At 40.9% G+C, this 25,105-nt stretch overlaps 1 protein-coding gene across 5 annotated transcripts in view; it reads right to left on the reverse strand.

The window, feature by feature from the left end:
* LOC104936662 (E3 ubiquitin-protein ligase HECW1) overlaps positions 1-25,105 on the reverse strand; it is a 69,604-nt gene that overhangs the window by 14,740 nt on the left and 29,759 nt on the right. For all 5 annotated transcript variants that reach the window (XM_027274319.1, XM_019263113.2, XM_027274320.1 and 2 more), the window contains 6 exons: positions 21,910-21,985; positions 20,160-20,329; positions 10,053-10,195; positions 9,645-9,745; positions 7,593-8,587; positions 6,305-6,881 (listed from right to left, as the gene is read on the reverse strand). In XM_027274319.1, coding sequence (XP_027130120.1) covers positions 6,305-6,881; positions 7,593-8,587; positions 9,645-9,745; positions 10,053-10,195; positions 20,160-20,329; positions 21,910-21,985 — 2,062 coding nt within the window. The remainder of the gene's footprint in view (positions 1-6,304; positions 6,882-7,592; positions 8,588-9,644; positions 9,746-10,052; positions 10,196-20,159; positions 20,330-21,909; positions 21,986-25,105) is intronic.

Here is a 25,105-nt window from a genome sequence, read left to right on the forward strand (position 1 = left end):
ATCACTGCAGACTAGTGTCCCTGATATTCTGTTAATATTCTCATATTGTCCTGAATTTCACTGCAGGAAGTGCAGCCCTTTTTCTGTTAGCAAGGTGGAGAGTCAGAGTGTGGAGGTCGGGTGGTGGATACCCATGGTTTATGTAGCGTATCCTCAACGTCTGCCTAACCTAAAGCAGTTTGAATTGATTGATATTAGCCACTTGGGGGCAGCAGAACAAGCTGTAAACACACTGACATATTATCAACGCATAGAGTTGATTTGAAAAGAAGCTGTGCTGCATTCTACACTGCTGGAAATGAGGATGACACAAGCACATGGTAATATAAGTACATTGATTAATGTAGCTCTAGCCTTTACTGTAAAACACTGTAACGCACTGTAAAAAAATGTAAAACACTGTAACGCACTGTAAAACACTGTAACACACTGTAACACACTGTAAAACACTGTAACGCACTGTAAAACACTGTAACACACTGTAAAACACTGTAACACACTGTAACACACTGTAAAACACTATAACACACTGTAACACACTGTAACACACTGTAACACACTGTCACACACTGTAACACACTGTAAAAGACTATAACACACTGTACCACGCTGTCACACACTGTAACACACTGTAAAACACTCTAATACACTGTAAAACACTGTAAAACACTGTAACCCACTATAAAACACTGTAACCCACTGTAACACACTGTAACACACTGTAACACACTGTGACGCACTGTAAAACACTGTAACCCACTGTAAAACACTGAAACACACTGTAAAACACTGTAACACACTGTAACACACTGTAAAACACTGTAACGCACTGTAATGCACTGTAACACACTGTAACGCACTGTAACACACTGTAAAACACTGTAATGCACTGTAACGCACTGTAACAGACTGTAAACCACTGTAACGCACTGTAACACACTGTAAACCACTGTAACGCACTGTAACACACTGTAACGCACTGTAAAACACTGTAACACACTGTAACGCACTGTAAAACACTGTAACGCACTGTAACCCACTGTAACGCACTGTAAAACACTGTAAAACACTGTAACCCACTGTAAAACACTGTAACGCACTGTAAAACACTGTAAAACACTGTAACCCACTGTAAAACACTGTAACGCACTGTAATGCACTGTAAAACACTGTAACGCACTGTAACACACTGTAAAACACTGTAATGCACTGTAACGCACTGTAACAGACTGTAAACCACTGTAACGCACTGTAACACACTGTAAACCACTGTAACGCACTGTAACACACTGTAACGCACTGTAAAACACTGTAATGCACTGTAACACACTGTAACGCACTGTAAAACACTGTAATGCACTGTAACACACTGTAAAACACTGTAACACACTGTAAATCACTGTAGCACACTGGCACTGAACATAATCATAAAAGAGTTTTGCAGAATCCAACACTGACATCCTGTCTGAATTCACACTGATCAGCTGTCTCCTGACACGTCGTTAGAACAACACTCCAAAGTCAAACCAGCACCTCACTAGAAGACGAACTCTCATTGGCTACTCGTCGACTCTTTTGAAAAGCTGAAGTATTTCCATCTGCAGTTCAAATGATAATTGTGCTGGATGAGGGGGACATGCATTAATGCTAAATGGAAAGACACAGGCATGCTTTGAGGAGGGTGTGATAAGACCAAGTGAAGTCAGCCTGGTGGAGTTGTAATCCATACAGTGCTATCACATTAATGAGGGAGCATTACCCCCACTGTGTACAAACATTATCAGCAAAGACACCGTCATGGCAGCTGAAAAATGAGTTGACATGAGTCTACTCATGAGTAGATACAGCACATCAGTGCAAAAGGCAGAAACATCATGGTAATCACAGCGCAGAGAAATGTGGAAGAAAAAAAAAAATCACAAATGCTATTACTGAGTGTAGAAACATAACATCACAGGTTCTGAGAATTAGTCACAGAGCCAAGGTATTCCTACAAGCAGACATGTTCTACATGTAACTGTGATGCAGAACAAGTTCTTTTAAATACATCTAAATGAAACTGTTATTCATCCGAACATAGATCGACATGAACCCTCAGTTTCCCATTAGGGTGTGCTGACAGTGACGGTCAAAATATATCTAAATATAGCGCACACTTAGACTCATATCGATTGTTTGCTGGGTAAAATGTGTTTTATTGCCGTCCCCGTCCACAGCAGCACATTACTTAGCTTCACGCTCGTCTTCCTGTCCACTTCCCCAAACAGGAGGCGTGCAACCGCCATCAACGCTGACTATGGAGTACCTCATTCAAATGATCTAAAATATGCCTTTAAACACTGGAAGCTGACGTCAGTCCAACTGTCACCATCCACCTTCACATATTCAGAGGATGGCCTGCCAGTGTCTTATTGTGATGATTCATTTTATGGATTTAAATATAGTTAATACGTTTACTGTCAAACCTGACAATAATTGCATGCTAACATTATGTAGTAGTATTAATTTAATAACTAGCTAAATGAAAATAGTTGTTTCAATGGACCCCTAAACCAAACATGTATGACATGTGTCGTGAATTTAGGTTTGTAAATCATGTCTTTATGTTGGACAAAATAGATTTCGTGAAATTGATTATGACGGACGAATATGAAAAGCTGAAGTTGGGAATTTTTTTTTGCGATTTTGTAATTAGTCAAAGAAAGGAAACGGGTGCTCAGTTGAAGCTGCTAATCTACTTTGGATAAATAAAGTTTGTATTGAATATGTGTGATCTGTGATTTTGAAATGATTATTACATGATTTTGTTTGTTATTGCTTGTTGTATTTTGTAATTTTCGAATTTATGCTTTAGTGACATAAAAGATTTAGACATACTGACACATATGAATGATCCATAATGACTTGTATCCTTATTCTTGCCATATTCAGGCTTTTTAATTGTAATTTTTGTGACGATGACAGACAGACTGTACATGTTGACTGACTTCAGCGGAGAGTTTAAATGTCTCCTGCTGTCCAGTGCACACCCACACCACCAAAATCAACCCAACAACACTCACTCTGCAGATCTCTTTAAATAGCTACAACTCTGTCTCAGCCTGTCCCAGCATTACTCACTCACTTCCTTGTTTACTCTGCTGCATTTTGGGATTCTGCTGTGTTTGTGTCACGCTGAAGGAGACAGAAGACCCAAATCTGATCTTCCTTCCTCGCACATTCAAAATAAATCACATTGATGATTTTAAAAAAAGGACTCAGCTGAGCACAGCACTGAGTACAGTATGAATTAGTATGACTGCATCATATATGTGTTAGAATAAAAAATATTCTCTGAAATGAAAATCTGAACAGAATCTCAAAATGACACAAACATGTCTACATGATTGTATATTTGCTTTAAAACACAGATATTAAGCAGTGGTTGGCTCAAAACTTTCTTCATTTAAACGATGACAAAACTGAGTGTATTGCATTTGGGAATACTGCGACGGCTGGCCTCGGCACCCTGTCCTCTAAGCTGAATTCAACCATTAGAAACCTGGGAGTGACCTTTGACAGTCACCTCAGGTTTGACAAACATATCAACAACGTTGTCAAGACTAGTTTCTTTCAGTTGCGTCTCCTGGCCAAAGTAAAAATGTTTTTAAGCCGTGACGACCTAGAGAAAGCCATCCATGCTTTAATAAGCTCTAGGTTAGACTATTGTAATGCACTTTATGTTGGCGTCTCCCAGTCATCTCTCAGTCGACTTCAAGTTGTGCAAAACGCTGCTGCCCGTCTTTTAACTGACAGCAGCAAACGTGTGCACATCACTCCTGTTCTTAAATCCCTTCATTGGCTTCCTGTCTTTTATAGAATTGATTTTAAACTTTTAACATTTGTTTTTAAAGCTTTTAAAGGCCTCGCCCCTTCATATTTATCTGAGCTTTTAACTGTCCGCAATCCTGCTACAGCTCTGAGGTCTAAAGATCAACTGTCGCTGGAAGTGCCCAGGTCAAAATATAAACACTGGGGTGACCGAGTGTTTTCCGTTGCCGCCCCCCGGCTCTGGAATAAGCTCCCCGTCGAGATGCGTCTCGTTTCTGACCTGGGCCTTTTTAAATCCAAGCTAAAAACCCACTTATTTAGGATGGCACTTTTATCATTTCTTATTCGATTTTGTTGCATTTTATTGTTTTTATTTTGTTTGTTTTTTACCTATTGTTCTCGTTATTTATTATCTACTGTAAAGCACTTTGGTACACCGAAAGGACTGTTGTAAAGGGCTGTATAAATAAAGTACATTTACATTTACATTTACAAATATACCTGAAGGGCTTCCTGTAAACATGAACCAATTATCAGAGCAATCACAATCATGTCTATAATATTAAATTCAATTATGCAGTTGTAATAGTGTACAGCAATACTGAACCAGATCAGATTTTATACCTATAAATATACTATGTGTGGACATTCATAGCATGTTATTTTCCAAACAGAAAACCTGTGGATGCGCAGTGATCTGCTGTGTTTTGATGAGGACAGGAGGGAAAAGAAAGAATAAACCTGGCGGGGAGTATGGCAAAGTGGTGATTGCATTTCAGAGTAGGGGAGTTACATTGTGTGTGTGTGTGTGTGTGTGTGTGTGTGTGTGTGTGTGTGACCTACTTTTCTATCACAGCCTGTAACAGTCATCATGGAAATTGCACAAATACAGTAACATAGTCATAATCTGTGAAACAAGGCCAGGCTACATTAAGCAGTGATTTAAATGTGTATGTGTGTATAACTGTGAATGGTATTTCATGTAATTTGCGGTGTGAAAATGAAATCAGCATCAACAGCTTCTATAAACGTCTGATCACATGTTTGTCCTTTACCTTTTCACAAATGAAATATGTAACCTATCCGGATTCATCATCATCATTAAATATTAATGGCTTTAGGGTATAAGAACATTGATCTCAATTAATGAATGACCTTTTGGTGCACGAGGGACACCTCCTCATCTCACTGTTCATCAGTGTCATTATTTATTAAATGGAGTAAAGAGTTCTGCTGCCTGTCTGACAGTTTGACAGCACACAGACTGTGCTGGAATACCCTGAACAATAATGGCTTATACTCTGTGTACATTTATTCTGGAAATGTCAACAACAGAAACTACTTTACAAAATACACAGCAGCAGGTGTGCAGTAAGACGATGCTATGAGGGACCGTGAAGGATCTAACCCTGCAGACCTGGGCTCAGATCTCTGGTGTGGTGATAGATGAAGCTACAGAGATAGATATATTTGAGAATACTAATAATAGATCCATATGTAACAGAGTAAAGGAATCACAATGCATACAGACATAACAAGTGTTCTCTGTATCAAGTGTAATGAGAAAGTTGGTTGTTTTATATACACTGTATGGACCTGTGTGTGTGTGTGTGTGTGTGTGTGTGTTTTAATAAATTTGAATGTGTGCACGTATGCTGCATGTAAAAGCTGAAATGGATTTTAAATAAACAACCAATAGTGTATTTATTGGCATAAAATAATATTGGACTTTTTACCCATGGAACACTGCCAGACCAGAGGAATAAATGGTTTATTTTATCGTTTATGTTTCTTGATTATGTGCGGTATAGAACATGTAATGGATTCTGAAGGAGCTTCATAGACGGGGAATGATGGTTAAATGCAAAATGTTTTCTTGTTGTTATTATTTCACTATTTCATTGATTTATCCAGCTACTAAATTCATTTTGATTTGAAACATCTTTGAATATGTCTGGAAGCTTTTCACAGAACAAAAATGAAGTGTGATTCATTTAGATGAATAAATCAGAGCCCATAATTAATTAGATCCATTTCTTTAATCGCTCGGGAGCCCTAATTATTATTATTATTATCATCATATGATATCCCATCATGCTTGTCAACTAAGACCGTGCTGTGCTACATGTACAATTATGGAGGGTGTGTGTTTTGCTGTGTTTTGTGAGTTTTCAGAGGAATTGCGTGTGTGCATGTGTGGGTGTGAGTTTTAGTACGACCAGATTTACATTAGTGATGTAATTGAATGTATCACGACAAATAAACTTGTTTCAAGTGTTGACTTTTTGAGTTTAAACAGAGAATGTTGGAATAAAAGGCTCTCTAACAGAGGCTTGTTCAAAATTAGCAGTGTACCACCTGATAATCAAGGAATAGACACACTGCCAAAGCACAGCAGATGACCAAATGAAGCTCCAACTGTTGTAATGAATGCATGTTTAGTGAAGCTCATACTCCAGCAGACAAACATTAGGAAGCTCATGTTTTATCTCACCGAAGCTGTTCCGGTCGCTGGGTCCTGCCACAGCTGGCTCCCCGTGCTCTCCTCTCCTGGCCTCCTTCCACCTCCCTGTCCTTCTCTCTCCTCCAACCCCGCCTGCCTCCTGGCCTTCCGGTGTCTGGCCGACGTCGGGCACCGACTCGAAGGCGCTCTCCTCATCTTCATCTTCGTCCTGGGAGGAGAAGACGGTGCTGCCGGACAGTCTGTTGCTGTCCACCGAGGAGAGGCGGGTGTGGCTGCAGAAGCGGTTCCTCCCCTCGTAGCCTGAGTTGCTGTAGCACGACGTGCTGTAACATGAGGTGCTGTAGCAGGAGGTGCTGTAGCAGGAGGTGTCGCAAAACTCACACTCGTTCTCGCCGGGATGTCTGTGTGTGCTCCCACCGACCCTTCTTCCTCCTCCTCCGTTACTGGAATCCCCCTCCTCAATCTCCAGGCAGGAGGGAGAGATCCTCCTGACTGCTGCATGTCCCACTCCCTCACCCTCCAGGAGCTGGTTCAGCTCAGAGAGGCGTTCAATGGAGAGGCTGCGGGGTAGGGAGCGTCGGCAGCAGGGGCCCGGACACTCTGGGACCTACAGGAATACACATGTATGAAAAAATGTTTAAACAAGGCTTTCATTGTCTTCCAGGGCAAACAGAAGTTGGCCAAACATTGCTAAGAGACATGTACATGCTCTTATTTCTGTACATAACCCATTTGTTTCTCAAAGGCCATTTTAAAACTGAAATTTAGCACAAAAAAAATTGGTGACACAACCAACACATCATTAAACTTCATCTGTAACTATATGACCCACAAAGAAAGGTATATGAATGTGTCCTTTTAGCTAACTTATTGGCTAACATATGTTAGCTTATGTTCCATTGAAGCTTAACTATGATTCTGGGCTATATAACCAGTGAAATTATGCTCATATTAGCTCACACAGCAGCGTGTTCCATGTCTAAGTAGTAAAGGAGGAAGTTGACTGAGGTTCTGATCAAGGCTTACTCAACTGCGACTGGAGCAGAAAGAAATAGGGACAGGGAGGGTCAGCTGGATATTGTCACTGAGATGTATTATTATTATTAATTATGCATAATTATTTCTTATTCCATACAATTGTGTATCTCCTGCCTCCTCATGGCTTAAGTTACAGTCTGAAAGCACTATTACTTTTCTCTCTTCTTCTTCTTTTGTCTACTTGTCTCATTCGAAGTATTTGTATTTTTTATAACTTTTTTACTTAGTAACTCGGGTACAGTTTTGTCTACTCTACCCATCTGGCCAATGCAGGCTGTACCTGAGAAGGAGACTGGGTTGTATCCTCCTCGTCCTCCTCCTCTTGCCCCTCCTCCTCTTTGGAGGTTTTAAGTGTTGGTGATGTGGAGGTGGTATCTTGAGTGATACTCGTATTCTCTCCCTCCCTGGTCTCCTCCTCCTCCTCCTGGCTGGGAGCTCGTTGTTGGGCTGATGGGAGGCTGTGGAGGAGGTGGTGTATGCGGATGTAATGGGATCGGGGTGTCTCCGGTTCACCGCAGGCCGATGCGATCACTGTCTCCAGCTCTGATACTGGGAGGGAACAGGGGCGGTTTTTGCGGCGTGAGGGAGCATGGGAGTTGTAGTTAGAAAAGAGGGACTGGCAGGTGCAGGGGACGCAGCTTCTTTCTCCTCCCTCTGTCACCTCCTGTGGGGCTGCTTCAGCTGGTACTACAGCAGCCTCCTGGGATCTGATGTTTCCCTCTGTGGGGGCCTCCACAGTACCAGCCTCAGCGTTTGTTGTTACTCCTGCAGGAGTGTCAGAGTCTGCCTTTGGCTCTGTTTCCTCCCCAACCTGCTTTTCTGCTAATGTCACCTCCTCCTCAGCTTGTGGTGCAGACTCTGCTCTCTGCCCGTCCTCTTCTTCCTCCTGCTGCCTCTCCTCCCTTCCTCCCTCCTCTCCCTCGGCTCCATTGTTCTCCTCCTGCTGTTCAGCCAGTGTCCCCTCCTCCTGTTCTACCTGGGGCTCCTCCCTCACTGTGCTCTCATCCTCCATGGTTCCTTGCTCCTCATCTGCTGTTGCCTCAGCCTCCTCCTTCTCAGCAGGTTGGACCTCCACAGGTGCGGAGGTTTCTGCTGTGGAGGCCGGTGGTGCAGAGGTCTCAGGGTTGGGAGGGGCATCCAGGGGGAGGTCAGGCATGTCGGGTCCCACGCTTAGTGTGTCATCATCAGGTGCCTCTGCAGCAGCATGGTTTTCATTGGCTGCATTTTCCCTCTCAGGACAGGCTGCCTCGATGACCAGAGACACCTCCTCATCATCTGAGACAAGAACACATGGAGACGTTAGATATCCACTGAACTCACATCATCTGACTTACACAATGTTGGGCTGCGTCTGCTGAAGTTTTTACTTAGCATTGCACTGCTATAGCATTACAAGCAGGAGATGCATCAGAACCAGAAATATTTGTCTTTTCCATTCTGTACGGTTCAATTCATGACATGCATAACAATAACATAGAGCATAAGTTTAAAGGTGTTTGCAGTTGTCCTCTATAAAGATAACTTGATGCAAGATTTTTTAAGCAATACTACAGAACTTTTCTTCCTGGAATTAACAGCTTCTCTATAATTTTGATCCGACACTGACTGCTGAATTTCACGGCTGTATGGCATGCCAGGTGAGCCGCAGCCACCTGATCTGCTCTGCTGAGGATACACAGCTGTTCTTTTTCGATCTTCTCATCATAAAACCAGCCAAAGGAAAAATAATTTAACTACTACCAACTATTTGACATTTGACAGATTTTGGTGAAACTGGTTTTCCCTCTGGTGTCTTCGGCTGCTCCACCTCAACTCTCTGTGATTTACAGAGTTTCCTGATGGACAGTGGAACTTTACTCAGACACTGCTCAGACAGTGCTCCGCAGACTATGAGCTCAGAGCACCGTGGGGGTGTTTATGTCAATATCCATAGTGAACAGCTTTGGACTGCTGAGAGGCTTTCAGGCCTGGGGCAAGATGTAGTCGGTGGGGACTGATGACAGGGAGTGGAACCGGTGACGTGCTAGAACCGGAGCTGGGCGAGCAATGGGCAATGTAACTGGACTCAGCAGCCTCTGAGAACATGGCAGAGGCAAAAAGACCAAAGAAAGTGTCTGCAGAGAAAGCTAAGAAAAGAGAAGGACAGTGGTCGAGCAGAAGCACGAGATGTCTTGTGTTGTTGACCTTGCTCGATGTTGACTGAATGGTAACATGAATGCACATCTACAGCTGTCCATATTTACAGTGTATAAGTGAAGCGCATTCTTACATAATATTACTTTAAGGCCAAGGTGGAGATAATACGTCGAATATAACATGAAGCCTTATGTACCTGGGTGAATAGATGATGTCAGCTCAAAGCGGAACTGCAGCTGGCCGCAGACATGATCTGTTGGCAACCTGCGACCCAGTGAATAACTCACTACCCGATCCCTGCGGACAAAGACACGGTGTGTAAAGTCCAAGTACAGGGTAGAAGTTGCTATTCTGACAAGCAAGAACAGGCACTAACGAAAATGCAGGCTGTCTGTACAGAATAATAATGATATCACAGTTAAAATAGTACTAGGAAATAGTACTGTAATGGGATTCAAACTGCCACCCACATCCTACATCTTCTCCGTTGTCCGTGTGGGCAAACGTCCACAGCTCTACAGACTTAAATTATTAAGCACTAGAGTGACATTTGGACTGAAGACAAACACTCAGCATCAGTGTGTATGGGGTGTGTGTGTTTTACCCAATGGCGTGTTTTTCCAGCAGCCTCTGGACGGGGACGGAAAGCTTCCCCAGGAAGCGCTTGATGATTGGCCGACTCTTGGCAAACTTGTCCTTCACTTCGATCTCCAGGACGTCAGTGGGCAGAGAAACAAAGGTAAATCTCTGAAGAAACAGACAGAGGAGAGAGTGTTGCAAGGATTAAACACTCACACATTAGTGCCCTGGAGATGAAACCTGCTCACTGGATCACAGATGATTTAACAGCTGTATGTAGCTGCAGGTTGTAATGAAAGCGATATCACAGACGCTTGTGTGAAGCAGAATGGATCAGTACATTGGCTGAGTCAATGTCAGTGGTGCAATGCGCTGCTACAGCTGGAAGATGTGCCAAATGAACTCTGAGTGACGATGGTGGTGTCTATCTATTTATGACAATGCTAACACAGTAGTGATATCAGCAGGTAATGTTGACCACGGTTCATTGATGCAGCGGAGTGCTGACACAGAGGTCACCTGGCAGTAAAAGTTCAATGCAATGCAAGGTCATGTGGCAGGGCGCTGCATCCAACAATCAAATCTAATGTGGTGCCTGCACACATTCCAGGTAGAGTACTCTTCCTGCTGTTTCCATGGAGACCATTGTGTGCAGTCAGTGTGACAAGTCCTCAACTCATGGATCTGTCGCTCTAACTGGATTTTCTGGAACATATTTTGTGTCTCACCAGTGCTGGAAAAAACATACCTCCACTAGTCACATGTGGTTGATATGAAGTCCACTGAAGAAGGTCAGTGTTGGTAAAGTCAGTAAATTTGAAATTGATGGTGGTAATCAATGAAAAGTTGAGGCTGCAGTGATTATAATTCATCCTGTTGAAAACATGAATGTCTGCACCAGATTTCATGGCATTTGATTTAATTCTTAAGTCTATATTATAAGTTAATATTTAATGGACCGCTGACATCCATAGAGCCATGCCACTACAATAGCTGAAGAGTCAGTGCACAACTTACTTCAAGATACCCTCCAGACATGTAAACACTCTGCTTTGAATTACAACTTGGATCTAAAGTTCATTTCAAATTCAATTTCATAATCTATGGACTTAAGTGAATATTGTTGCTGGATACTAAATGCCCATTTTAACGTTTTAAGTTTGCACATCATACTTTTGTAAAATGCATGTTGGATTTCAGCCCCTTCAGCAGATAACAAAGTCTATACACTGTCATTTTGCACAATGAAGCTAAAACATTACAGAGAAGGACCACGAGGGAGGAGATGCTTTTGACTAGAGAGGGAGAAGGTTCAACCTAAACCACAGTCTAGATTCTAAATGATCTTCTAAATGAAACTGAGGAGACATCCTTGTACACTGTAACCAAGCAAAATTCAAAACTCTCAATAAATCAACTTATTGTACAATGTATAATGACACGGTGTGCAAGCCTGTTTTTTTTGTTTTTGTTTTTTTTACTTCCACATTGACATTCACATTTCTGTTCTTACTGCCACTCTCTTACTGAAGCTACAGCATTAGACTTGTTAATATCCACTTTTATGCCCACTTAATTCAGGGGTTATTTATCTTTCTCCAACTCAATTAGGAGTTGTGTTTGGTTTTAGTTTGGTTGAAATAAATGATCTCACATTCACTATCCCCTCCCCCCTCTCTCTGTCTCTCTCAGCGGGGGTCTAATCGCTGTCCAAGCCTCTTTTGCATCGCTTTAGAACAAGGAACATCGTCTGTCTAAATCCTCCAAAGTGTTTTCCCATTTCACTAAAATATTCAGACAGAAACACATCATGCATAAAATTCATAATGTTTAAATGAATATGGATGCAAATAATGAGCTATTGATCCAAAAACTATCCATAAAACAACTCTTCTTTATGAAATGGAAGACACATAAAGTGTACCACCAACCCTCACGCACGTCATTTCAGTGAATGAGTTCAGTTGTGCTAATGGTTCACGGAGGTATCAGGGGCTTTATAACATAACGTGGATTTATTGTATGCTTACTTTTGTGGTGAAAAGTAACGTCTGTGTCCATGTCTTCACATTGGTTTGAAACCATTGAACATCTACAACAAACCAAGCATTGTGATGTCAGCCACGCAGAGACACAGCTTCCTGCTGTGGTGTTTCCACAGATGTGGCTGGCAGCTGCTTTCCTCCTCACTTGATCCTCCGCACTCCACCATAAATAAAAGCTTTTTGTTTTTGTGGGAAGGGAATACAGCTTGCATTTCATTGCACAAGCCTGCGTTGAATAAATGAACCATGAACCATAAAGCTTGAACCTTATGTGAGAAAAATCTTTCATTTGGGGCACAAGGATTGAATCTAATTGGATCCAATCCAATCCAATCTAGAAACTGACGTTAGTTACACTGTAAATATGTTTGTTTTATTAGTTGGTGTGAATTAAAATCAAATCACAAAAACTAAGAGTAAGAAAACTGATTTAGTCATGTCTGTTACACTGCAAAATTTAAAAACTGTTTCTATTTCTAACATTAGTTAGAAATTAGTTAGTTAGTTAGTTAGTTAGTTAGTTAGTTAGTACTACAGCACTGGTCACACTTGAATATGTAAGACTGCAGCAGAAAATCGCCTGAGTGTATCAAATTGATTTTTTATTCATAAGATAGTGTTCCATGGTTTCACTTCAATATCAACAAATCACATGAAAAGACCAAAACCAACAATTGTATGATCATAAAAGAATTTTGGTGTAGAACGTAGTTCAATAAACACACTGAACTTTACAGTGATTTATGATGACACTTCAAAAGGTTTGCCTGAGAACATTTACAAGTGTTCTTACAGCATTGTAAATGTGTAAACATCTAAGCGTGCTGCTTTAGAGACCCTGACTGAAACACAGAACCAGATAGGTTGTGCTGTGGTACAGAATAAAGCCTGAAGCCGAAGCAGCATCCCAATATGGCTCTGATATAAACATAACTTTAGCACGTGTTGAACCCCCGTGTCTCTACAGTAGTCTACAACAAACCAAACACTGGCTCTAGATAGGACCACCATAGGTTCTCCTTCCTCCGCTTGAAAGGAGAGAGTGAAGCAAAAGGTATTCCATTGGCTGCAATCTCACCACTAGATGGCACAAAATTCTACATACTGGACCTTTAAGTTGTTGTTTTTTTTCACTAAAATGTCTTGTGTATACAGGAAAGGAGGCTACTTGTCGTTAATTAAAGCTTTGACTTGTTTTATCCTGTGTGTTTTCAGCCACACATATTTGAGTGAAACCTAAAGGACAGACACCAAAATGTATGAATGTGCAGTAGCAGCTACAGTATATTGTAGCTACAGTATTGCCCTATGCTAACCTTGTAACTGAGCTGTACTTTAGCCAGCATTACAGTCGGTGGCTGTGTGCGTCATATTGGCTGTGTTTCACTGTAGGTCCTGTGATATTTCATTTCCAATCCTACTGGAGCACAGATGTGAAGAGATAAAAGGAAACATAAATGCAGAATACGGGGCGAGAAAGGGGATTGAGATGAAGGAAAGAACACATTGGAATTTAAAAAGTGCACCTGGTTGCATGGGATGAAACGAAATGACACTGTGGCACTAAGAAGATAGAGAAATGAGAAGGGGAGGGGAAGAAAAGCTGGGCTGGGGAAATCAGAGTGCAGGGTGATAAAGGAGGAGGATGAAAAGGAGTCTGAGTGAATAATTTACAAGATGAGTCAGAAGGGAGCAGACAGAGCAAAAGTGTGTGTTTGTGAGTGAAGGACAAAATAAAGAGGGAGGGGGAGAGAGGGAGAGAGAGAGAGAGAGAGAGGGGAAATGCTGGGAGGAGGAGGGAGTGTGTGTTCTTGCAGCAGAGTGCAATGTTAATCTGAAGGAAGAGGAGAGAAATGAAGCCACAGAGGAGAACCAGAGGACAGGGTGGATTGGAGGAGGAAGGGTATGAGGAGACCAGGGGATAGGACGGGTAGAAGAGAAGCAAAAGGAATGAAGGAGGAAGTTCCTTACTCATAAAGAATGAGACAAGTGTCCAGCAGCAAAGTAAACACATGTCAATGATATGAAATAAATGGTATACACTTTCTGTCTTCTAGATGGGCATGGTCTTCTACTGTTGCCATGATGGAGATTTAGCAACTTTTTTTCTCCAAAAAGCGACTAGCAACAATTGTAGTGATGTATTTAGACCATCGGGGAACATCAGTCATATTGATCAGAATTCACACCCATGCGTGCTGCACGGCTCTTCTGCCAACAGGGGTCTCTCCCTCCCCTCGAGCTCCGTGCTCACAGGCAGCAGTATGAGCAGTGTGTTAGCTGCTGGCTGCTCCTAATTTCCCACTCTGATTGAGATACATGAAGAAGCATCAAGAAGCATTAAAATCAGGTCAATCGTATTGGGATCGATTCATGAGGCCAGTAAAGATTCACACCTTCTACTAGTTGGCAACACCAACTTTCTGTTAAAGGTTTTGTAGTCCCACGCTGAGATGACACCGATTACATCAAATCAGATTTTATTTGTAAAGCCCAAAGTCACAAAGTACATTTTCCTCTGAGGGCTTTACAATCTGTACAGGGAGTGACACCCTCTGTCCTTAGACCCTCGGTTCGAGTGAGGAAAAAAAAAAGCCCACAAAAACCCTTCCATCACTAAGTATTTATTAAGTGACTTTGGTGCACAATTTTGACCATGAAGCGTTGTTGTCTCACTGTAGTTCTGTCTTTATCCAGCGTCACAGAGTCAGAGCCACCAGCGACATTCTTGTTACAAGATATTTTCTGGATAACATCCTTCTTGGAGCTTGAAGGCACATCGAGCCCCAAAATCAATGCAGCAGAACCAGAGATGTTTTCTTTGTTATTCCACAGATTTCTCAGTTCTTCATTGTATTACGGGACCTTTGCTTCTATTTCTTCCTGACCTAACATTACAGGAAACATGATTTCATTCAAAGGTCAGAGCTACTGACATTAGGAAATCACTTAAGCACACATGTTTCTATAGTCAGGTCAGCAGCAGCAGCTGGCTTCTGAATGATTTCAGGGTTCACAGACAGTAGGATCAGTTCCCTGTTGGCGCCCAGTAACATTATCACTGGATTACTGTGACGAGCCGAGCCAGGATCTGTTGTTATTATGATATCTGCTCTTACATGCAAAAAGGTAGATAATAACACTTCAGCACCACATGCCATCCATACAGCAGTATGATAGCACAGAATGAAACATGCCTCTCTCCATGTAAAAGGTATTGATCCTTACAAAGTAACAAAGCTCATTTTCATTGAGCTGTACCTTGGACTTATATTATTATACCAACATTACATTTATGAGAGGGTGAAAAGGTTGTGTGTCAGTGGGAGGTTAGATCATTTAGTTAGTCCTGGTGGAGCTGCATTTTTTACTATTAAATCTCGATCTTTTGTTGTTCATAAAATGAGCACAAAGTATATATAATCATATTATTCTGTTCCATATACTTTTCACCTTACATCTCCTGTAAACTGTATAGTCTTGGAAACAGTCAGGATGAAAACTGAGACCAAAGTTGGGTTAAAATGATGACTTTACTTATATATTCATTGAAATGCTTTAAAGTGTTTGTTATTTCCACTACTTGGAGAAACAAGGTCATTGTTACGATGAAATTCAGGCTGAGAAATTCCAATTCTGTGTGAGGTGTAGCTGCTCCTGCTGCTCACCGGTCACATGGTGTAGCAGGCTTTTCGTGCTGAGCCAATTTCCTAAAATGAGCACATTCAAAAAAAAAATAAAAAATCCAATTGCAAATCTGACCATTAGGTCAAAATATTGCATCCTGAGGCAAAATAGGCACAGTGAAGAAAACACACATGGAAACGTTATGTGACTCCAATCTGGCTGTCACAGACAACTGGTACAGCCTCACCAACACCCAATCAACATCTAGACAAGGCTCGCTAGAAGTAAAGGGAATAGTATTTATTAAGGTCAACATTGATCTACTATACTGGCAAACAAACATAAATATAACCCTACATTTAGCATTCAAAATGCTTTATAGCATCACTATTTATAGAATATATAAAAAGAATGCAATTCCATTCCATCCAGTCATTTTATGTCAAGATATAATGATTCAGAACTGTCTCATAAATCTGCACAGCACTGGACTGCAGTGTGCTAAGTATGCTGATTGAGCTAGCATGTTATGGAGACCCATTAGAGTTGTACATTATTGCCGAGCTCCACTCAACATGGGAGCTGTGTGGAAAAAGAAAGTGGCTTCGAGCTGAGCGCATACTGCCAAGAGGGACTCTGCATTAAATCAGTGTATGGAGTCACCTGAGGGACATAATAAAAGGTAGAGACTGTGCTGTATAGCATTCTGAGAGAGACATTTCAGACAGAGAGAAAACAGCTCCAGATTATTTTATGCACAAAGCATTGAGTCATTTTACTGCTGTTATGTTCCAACCTGTCCATGTCAAGTTCGAAATTTGGAAAATTAAAGAATGGGTAGATCTTAAAAATCTTATTTTCTAAATGTTTTTAATCAAATCACTACAGAGGACCTGCAAAGCGAGGGTCATCCACACTGATAAAAGCACAGAATATTGTGAACCAACTTTGCAGCTCTTTGGAGATTTTCAGGTCTATTGCTTTAGTTTCATAGTTGAGTCTCATCACACCAGCAGGCAGTTGTTTTCAGGGGGAAAAAAATAAAAAATCAAGGTAAACTCACTGAACACTATCTGACCAATAACAACAGCAGACAAAGACGCAGTTAGCGAATGGAGAAAAAAAAGGAAAATCTCGCTCATAAAAAGCCAGATCATTTTCGGAGCAGAGTGCTACTAGATGTCTAAGTGTTGTTCGCCAACAGGATAGCCAGAACTACATTACATTATATGTGATAATACATCAGTGTATGTAATCTAATCTGTGCTGTGGAGAGCCTCACTAGGTCCATTTTTATTTTCTTTTTACAGATGATCCAGAACGTGGAAGCGCCTGGTCTACAACCAACCCAAAAGGTCACGTCACCCCGCTGCTCATCGAGTTCCACTGGCTACCTGTTGCACCCCGCATTAAATTCAAAGCACTAATGCTGACTACAAAACTGTCTCCGGTACTGCACCTACCTACCTGAATGCTCTTATACAGACATATGTTACCTCACGACCTTTGCGCTCCTCCAATGAATGACACCTGGCTCTGCCACCTGTTCGCTCAAGGCTATTCAAACTTTTCTCGTTTGTTGTTCCTCGTTCGTGGAACGCACTACCAGTTCCTACTAGAGCAGGGGCTTCCCTCTTTACCTTTAAAAATCTCTTAAAGACCTCCAGCTCTTCAGAGATTACCTTCTCTCCTGGCACTACCTACAACTGGACATGATGAATGTACCCCTTTAAGAATGTCACAGCATTAACTGCTGCACTAACACTTTCTTATCACACTGTACCTTGATTGTTTCCTCCTCTGTAAGTCCCTTTGGATAAAAGCGTCTGCTAAATGACTAAATGTAAATGTCTTTTTATGCATAGACAATATTGTTTTACAGTTTTATGCAGACGATACTCAGATATATCTTAACTGTGAGTCTGTTAAAAGTCTAAAATTTAATTTTGCTTTCTTTCCCAAAATGTCCTACAGTTAAATACAAATCAAACAAAGATCCTAATTATTGCTCCTGGTGAGATGAAAATGCAGAATTCAAACTCAGTTCACTGTCCCACTATTTTGCCAAGGCAGGAATCGTGGTGATATCTCAAACTACAACCGTAGCCTTGAATAGACATATCAGGAACAAGGGTTCATTTTCTGTCAATCTGGTAACTGACCAATCGTTTCAGCTCAGAATCTTGAGCTTGTAGTGTTCATTGCATTTCACAACACAGCCAATGCAGCTTGACATAAACTCTCTTTTGCCACTGTTAATCTGTCAAGAGGTTTCTGGTGAAGGAACACTTTGTATATCGAGGACACTCATGAAGTGTTTCATCTTTAATACAGATTTTCAATCACATTTGTCTACAAAGGTACAATATTAAGATAACTGGTCTTCCTCGTGATTCGTTCTAATAGCACATACTTAGAGGCATAAATGACAGTGGCCCCTTCATGACACTGATTATGATGGACTAGAAAGTGTGGAGGAACACTTTATTAGGTATATTGACAGGAGCTGACATTAGTGACATTACTCACCTTAAATGCAGTGCTCATGACGCTGAGCCTCAAACTATGAACCATTAGTTTTAAATAGAAAGATCATTAAGGAATGGTGGAAATGAACCAGGATGATTGAAATAAAGTGGCACTGACACAGAAGTACTGGACATTATAATAAATCCCTCAAATAAATGAATGCGGATGATAATGCCTACAGGAAGGCTGGACACGTCTGTCAATTAACTTTAGAAGAATTTTAGTTATGTGTGTTCTGGAAATGACAGGTTTAAACAAGTTCAAATGTCTTCAGATTTTCATACTTTGTAAGTGGAATACTGTATGACAACTGCAGTTTTGGTTAAAGCAATGAAGCAGCTGAAATGTCTGTTAAAGGGTAATCTCTGAAAGCATTTTAAATTGTAGTTCAGCTGTTGGTTGAGGAGTTAAAGACGAAACAGATGAAATGTCAGCTGTGTGAGGGATAGAGTGGCATTTAATGGTATAAATGCTGATTGCAACCAGCTCGCTTCACCCTCTCCTTCCCAGAAGGAGAAACTATGGTTGGCATGAAGCAAGCAACAAATGTGAAAGGCCCTGTCTAGAGCCAGTGTTCAGTTTGTTCTGAGTACTGCAACATGGTGGAATCTGTTGAAGAGGACTTTGGAGTTTGAAACATCATATTTTTGGTGTCAGAGGAAATAAAATCTGTAATCAATAGATACAAATGTAATTTTACTTCTATGTATTTATCATGTATATGAAATGCAAAATCCTATATTACTTAAAGCCTACTTGCTCATGGCTGCTCTGCTGCATTCACACAGGATTCAGGATCAGTGATCCACGTATGATGAACGTGGTTTTCCAAGAAAAAGTCTCTAAATGAAAAAATCAATTGGCTGATCTCATTTTCTACACAGCAAACATGATTTTCATGGATCACATTGATCCCCTTACTCTGCATCTGAAGGCAAAGGAGCCGATTGATTCTTTTCTGTGCTGTGCAGTCTTTTGTACGGGGATCAAAATGGAAATGTTAGCACATTCTTTCTCTTCCAAAAATCATTTAAATATCAATACAATATTGAAAGTAATTATCCCGGACTACTGTATTGTAAAGAACCATTGTTTGCTTTTCATCCATGTACAAAAACCATGTATGCAAAGGTTTTTTAAACGCCTTGGTTCACATTACATATCATGGAACCATGGAAACATCAAGAAACTATTCACTAACTTTTTCTGCAACAAAATGGACAAAAAACAAATAAAAGATAACCACTGAATGTACAAACTATGACCAAACATATTACGTCTTATTCAGTGCATTATTCACCTGTATGTGCCTGCAAAATCACAAATGATATGGGCAGTAAACCCAAAGGTTGATTTAGCTGATTTGCCTGTTGCACTAATAAGCTCTGTTGTGTATAATATTTCAGAACAATAACTTCTGAAAAAGAAAACTGATTTTTGTTAATCTACATTCTCGCTTGAAACGAGACAGGAATTGTAAAAAACAATTGCATGCAGCCAGTATGTTGACTTTTATGAAAAGGTAAGATTACGAAATGATAATGGTGATGATGAAAGGACTAAAACTAAAACTAACTAGTAATTAAATGTCTAAAATGAGACTAAAACATTTTCACCAAAAGACTCAAACAGGGATCAAAAAAGGAATACTGCACAGTGTCTGCTTTCACTCTACCTTCAAAGGCATAGACAATCCTTGTCTACAGACTAGAGAACACACTATACCTTCATAACATTCAGTTTTTATCCTGGGAAACTGTACTTTGTGAAGTGAAAGCCTTCTCCACTCTACAATCTGTGAGGCTTTCAGTTTAGATTTGGCACAGCCAAGAACCCAGATGGCACACAAAAACAGTATGGATACAGATAATGCAGTTCAAACACTCCAATGTCTAAATATAGTGTGTGTGTGTGTGTGTGTGTGTGTGTACCTCTGCACTCCATTGTGGGTTGACTGTGTTGCAGACCACTCCGGAGCGTTTCTCCTGCCCGTGATGTGGCAGTGAGGGGAAGATGCTGTGTTTTCCAGGCTGGATGGAGAGCTTCAGGTAAGGGTCGGGATTGAAGAACATCCCCTTCTTCAAACCAACTGCCTGGATGTCTGAAAGAGCAAAGAGCAAAAGAGCGGGGAGAGTGAAATGTCAGGATGTGATTCATAACTTCTTTAAGTATTTCTATCCCAACTATTGTACTTTGCTATGGTTCAAGTCCATCTGTATATTTTGATTTTGAGAGAGCCACTTCATTTCACTTGTAGTCATTCTTCCAGAAAGATGAATCCAGCTCCTTTATCCAGCCGAGGGCTGCCTCCAGCTGGAAAGAAGTGCTTGTGAATGTAAAGTACGTTATGTGTGACTGCATATGTTTGTCACACAGTAGCTGGAGTGAATTTGTAAAAAATACTGAAATGTTGCCATGGTGATATGTGTGTCTTTATGGAGTACATGTGTCGTTGAAATTGCTGTAACATCCCTTTATTTATTTATTTAATTTATACCTGTGTGGAGCTTGTTTTGTCTTTGGTTGTAAAGGATCCTCTGTCCCAGTCTAAGGTGATATGTGATGTATATATGTATATATGCATTAGATTCAGGTGCACACACTACACTGCAGTATTATCTTAGTATCTGGGTATGAAGGAGAAGCAGCATGTAAATGTTTCTGCTACATTTGACAAAAGTGTTTTTATTGTTATTGTATTTAAAAGATTGTAAGTTATTGTCATTTAAATAAACAACTAAAATGTGAGCATGTAGTCCCTGATATGGCCATCATATCATACTTGATTACATGTAGCTTAGCTTTTTAAGCAAGAATTTGAAAATGTAAATGAAAATCGTCTAAGCATTTAAAACTAACTTAGCTGTCAGTGTTGGAAAAAAGTTGAGTATTTATTTATGTTATTTCTTTATATAGTTTCCTTTTTATTGTGCAAAGACAAACAACAAATACAAAGAGGACATGATGAGTTCAAGCCTGTGCGTACGTAGTAAACAAAGGGAAAGGAAAGTGGCCGCGTGTGTGTGTGTGTGTGTGTGTAATTAGGATTACTGGGAGAGGAATGGTAAAGGGAAAAATAAACAAGATGTAAATATATCAACTAATAAGTAGCCTAATTTATGTGTGTGTGTGTAAATTGATTTATGACACTGAAAGTCGTGTTCTTTCCTTGTTGCACACAGCCGATGCAATTTTGCCAAAATGGAATAGTCATCATGAAAAGTAATGTCAGTAACACAAGTAGATTCACATGTTGGATCCTTTGTATGTATTTTGGGGTTTTGAGGAAGCTTGAAGGATTAACATGTTTTGCACTGGGATGCTGGTGGTTTGCATGCTGTCTGTAGAGCTTTTACAGGGTTTACAGAATTCTAAGAGTCTTGTTTTGAAGTCAGAGAAAAGACATGTGAAAATGTCCTGTGGTTGACTTTCATCAGTTGCTGCCTAACTTGGTTGCTCTGGGAATACATTACACTGTATAACAGATGTCTGTCTCTGGTATTGATTTGACCGTACCACTACTTTTAGAGAGCGACAGACATTGATAAACAGGGTCGTGGTTCAGGAAGGGTCAAGTGAGGACAACGTGTGTGAACGCACTTTTCGAAGGGCTTTGAGTGTAGGGGGAAAAAATACACGAGTGGATAGAAGGAAAAAAAAAGACAGATGTCTGTATCGTACCTGACAGGGAAAAGTTAATGAGTCGCCTGTTTCCCAGTCCATGGTTGACCTCGGGACTAACCACTGGTTTTAATACCTGAGGACACAGACAGACATGAAGAGTTAAGAGCTGTCCTCAAATCAAAAGAACATGGAAACACACTCAGCCCTTCTTCTTTCTCTTCCACTCCAGCATCTTCCTTCCTTTGCTGTACAAAACAAAACTTTAATGATGCCCATGAGGAGAGTGGGTCACTGCAGCCAAATGACAGCAACACATAAAAGACAAGTAAAGACAGAATTAAGTGAAGGGAAGAACTGCAACAATCATTAGCAATGGAATACATTTATGATTCATTCAGGAATATAACTTTGACAATGTGCGAGCTGCTCTCTAAAACACGATTTCAAACACTCGTATGTTTGAGAAGGGACAAAACATCCAGTCTCCTTTCAGCACAGCCTTTTTAAAGCTCCACTTTCAGTCAGCCTGACAGCATCCTGCGATCAATACTCAGTCTTCATTATCCTGACATTGATTCTACAGCCAGGAAGAGGAGGAGCATGGGGGAGGGAGGGGGCAGATGAGAGAGGAGGAAAAGGAGGAGAGTGTAAATGTTGCTGTACTGTGTCAGCTCCACATACACTGGAAATGTTTTGCATGCTGAACCCAGTCAGATATGAGCAAGCGATGGTGTGTAGTATCTCAGAGGATGCTTGTTGAATTATTAAAGTCTCAGGGACATTGCACTATTTATAATCCTGAGTCTCACAAATTATGGATTTTTTTTTACCTCTGTAAGTACACACCTTTTAGGATGCAGCTGAACCTTCTTGGAGCTTTATTGGTTGTAAAGGAAATACATGTAAATGTCCTCAGGACGATGTTAAAGCGGGGGTCTTCAAGGTGGGAAGTGGGTCCCCACAGAGGGGCTTCAAACTGTTTGAGGGGAGGCTCAGTGAATGGAATAATATATTACTTATCCAAAGGAGATCACAAATTAAATGTGCATGATTTGGTTAAAGAGTTCGTTTAGAGATAGTTTGGGGAAATTTTAATGTGTTTCTAACTTTCCCAGCATCAGATGCTGAACTACAGACCTATTGTGTCGGTATTGTATTATGTATGTATCAAGTTATGTCAAACAGCAATATTACACAATCTTCGCTCAGCTGTTGAGTGTCCATGGGATCAAATAACATATTCATGTTCTTATAGGCATCCAGCAATTGAGTAAAACTAAGCATGTGAACTAAGGAGGGGTGATGGGACGCCTTTTCCAAGCTGAGTTTCAGGGGAACTATTATGGTATTATTCAAATTAAGACCTTGTTAGGTTGATCTCTTTAGAAGCATCAATGTGCTTTAGATAACACAGAGACCAGACCTCATTCATGAGCAAGACCAGCTCAGTAAGGCTCCTTACACACTGCAATTTGAGCTTTGAGCTAAACGCTAACATCACATAGTGATAACGCTAACATGTTGATGCTCAGCAGATATCATGTTGTCTATATTTACCATCTTTACTTAGCATGTGAGCACAAAGCACAAAGTACAGCTGAGGCTAATGGGAGTAACATCAGCTTTGCAGGTCTTTGGTCATAAAGTATTTCATTATTGACTTCTGTTATGGAATTTTTTATCCTTAGGTCCTCGGCAGTATTAGTTGTTTGGCTTTGGTTGAGAACAGTAGGTGCCAGTCTATCTCAACACTGTGGTGGCCAGGGTTGAAGAGACCTATTGCTGCCTTCCTAGACATAATAGACAGCTGGCAGGTGACGGTCCAGTCTGCATAAACAGACATCTCTCTCCAGACTAGAATATGCTGACAATAACACCTTCATGAATAAAAACATTCTCTTTGACTTATTCTGGGCGTATAGTATTTGTGTGTTATCTTGGGGTTTAAAGTCTATCTACCAGCATGAGTTGGGCAGAATGTGAGACTGACTCAGGCACTTCTGATGAACTTTGAGAGTGTCTCTAATTCTCCTTGGCTAAGTGTCAAAAAATAATACAGCATAAGACATCGGAGGCTCCTGAACACTTTCTTCCTTCCTGACCATTGACCTTTGACTTCAGCAATTTCTCCACAACAACTTCAGGTAGCTCTAGAGGAAAAGTCAGGCATTACTATTCATCCTGTGGAGAACATGAATGTCGGTATCAAATTTCAGTGTGGCAGGCACACAGATCAGCCAACATCGGCCATCCCTAGCCATCCAACTAGCATGATTAGAAATGGACTGGAGCCCATCCCAGCTGACACTGGGCAAGTGGCGGGGTACACCCTATCACCAGTTTAACACCGGGCTGACACATAGACGGACAACCATTCATGTTCAATTTAGAGTCACCCATTAACCTGCATGTCTTTGGACTGTGGGAGGCAGACACAGGGAGAACAGGCTAATATTCATACCAAGAACCATCACAGTCTGCCCAGTGGTCAACGAGCTACAAACAGACTTATGAAGTGACATTAACATCTTCACCGTGGTAACGACTAAACAAAATGATGAAGTGATTTGACAAATGGATTCATTTTTATTTATCATCTCAGACACTGCTAATGGTCTAAAATGGTAAACCATCGTCAGCACTGTGTGATGCAGGAAGCTGAGCAGTGAAATGGAGACAGTATGAGAACATGTAAACAGCCAGAGTGTCAGAGTCTTTCCACAATGCTGCAGTATTTCCTCATAAAACTCTATAAGCTCTGAATGCTTATGCAACTGGCTGGGAATAAAAAAGACAACCGACAATGGGAACAACAAGATAAAGGGATAAAGGAAATAACAGACAGACGTTTGGACTGGTCCATTTTAATGAGAGGCTAATCTGCCCTGCAGAGTACAGTCAGAGAGAAAAGTGCCAGCGTGGCTCTCAATGATTCTAATCTCACAGATGAACCAAATGACAACTTCATCTGCATCTGCAACACACTTTATATAATCCTCCATCCTCCAAATATAAAAGAACAGTATGTAGAATTCATGAGCATCCCTCAAGTGTTGCAAGAATCTTAAATGATGTAAGCGGAGAGAGATTTTACAGCAGCCCTTCCCTCAGCCATGACAAGCCTGACAGCCTGCATTCACAAAGTGGATTCACATCTGATTACAGGTCAGATACACCACGGCTCTAATCTCTGTGTGAGTGCCTATAAGATGTTTCAATACATCCCAAGACAGAGAGGCGGAGAGAGCTAACT

This window comes from Larimichthys crocea, chromosome XXIII (assembly GCF_000972845.2).
Source record: "Larimichthys crocea isolate SSNF chromosome XXIII, L_crocea_2.0, whole genome shotgun sequence".
NCBI lineage: Eukaryota > Metazoa > Chordata > Actinopteri > Sciaenidae > Larimichthys > Larimichthys crocea.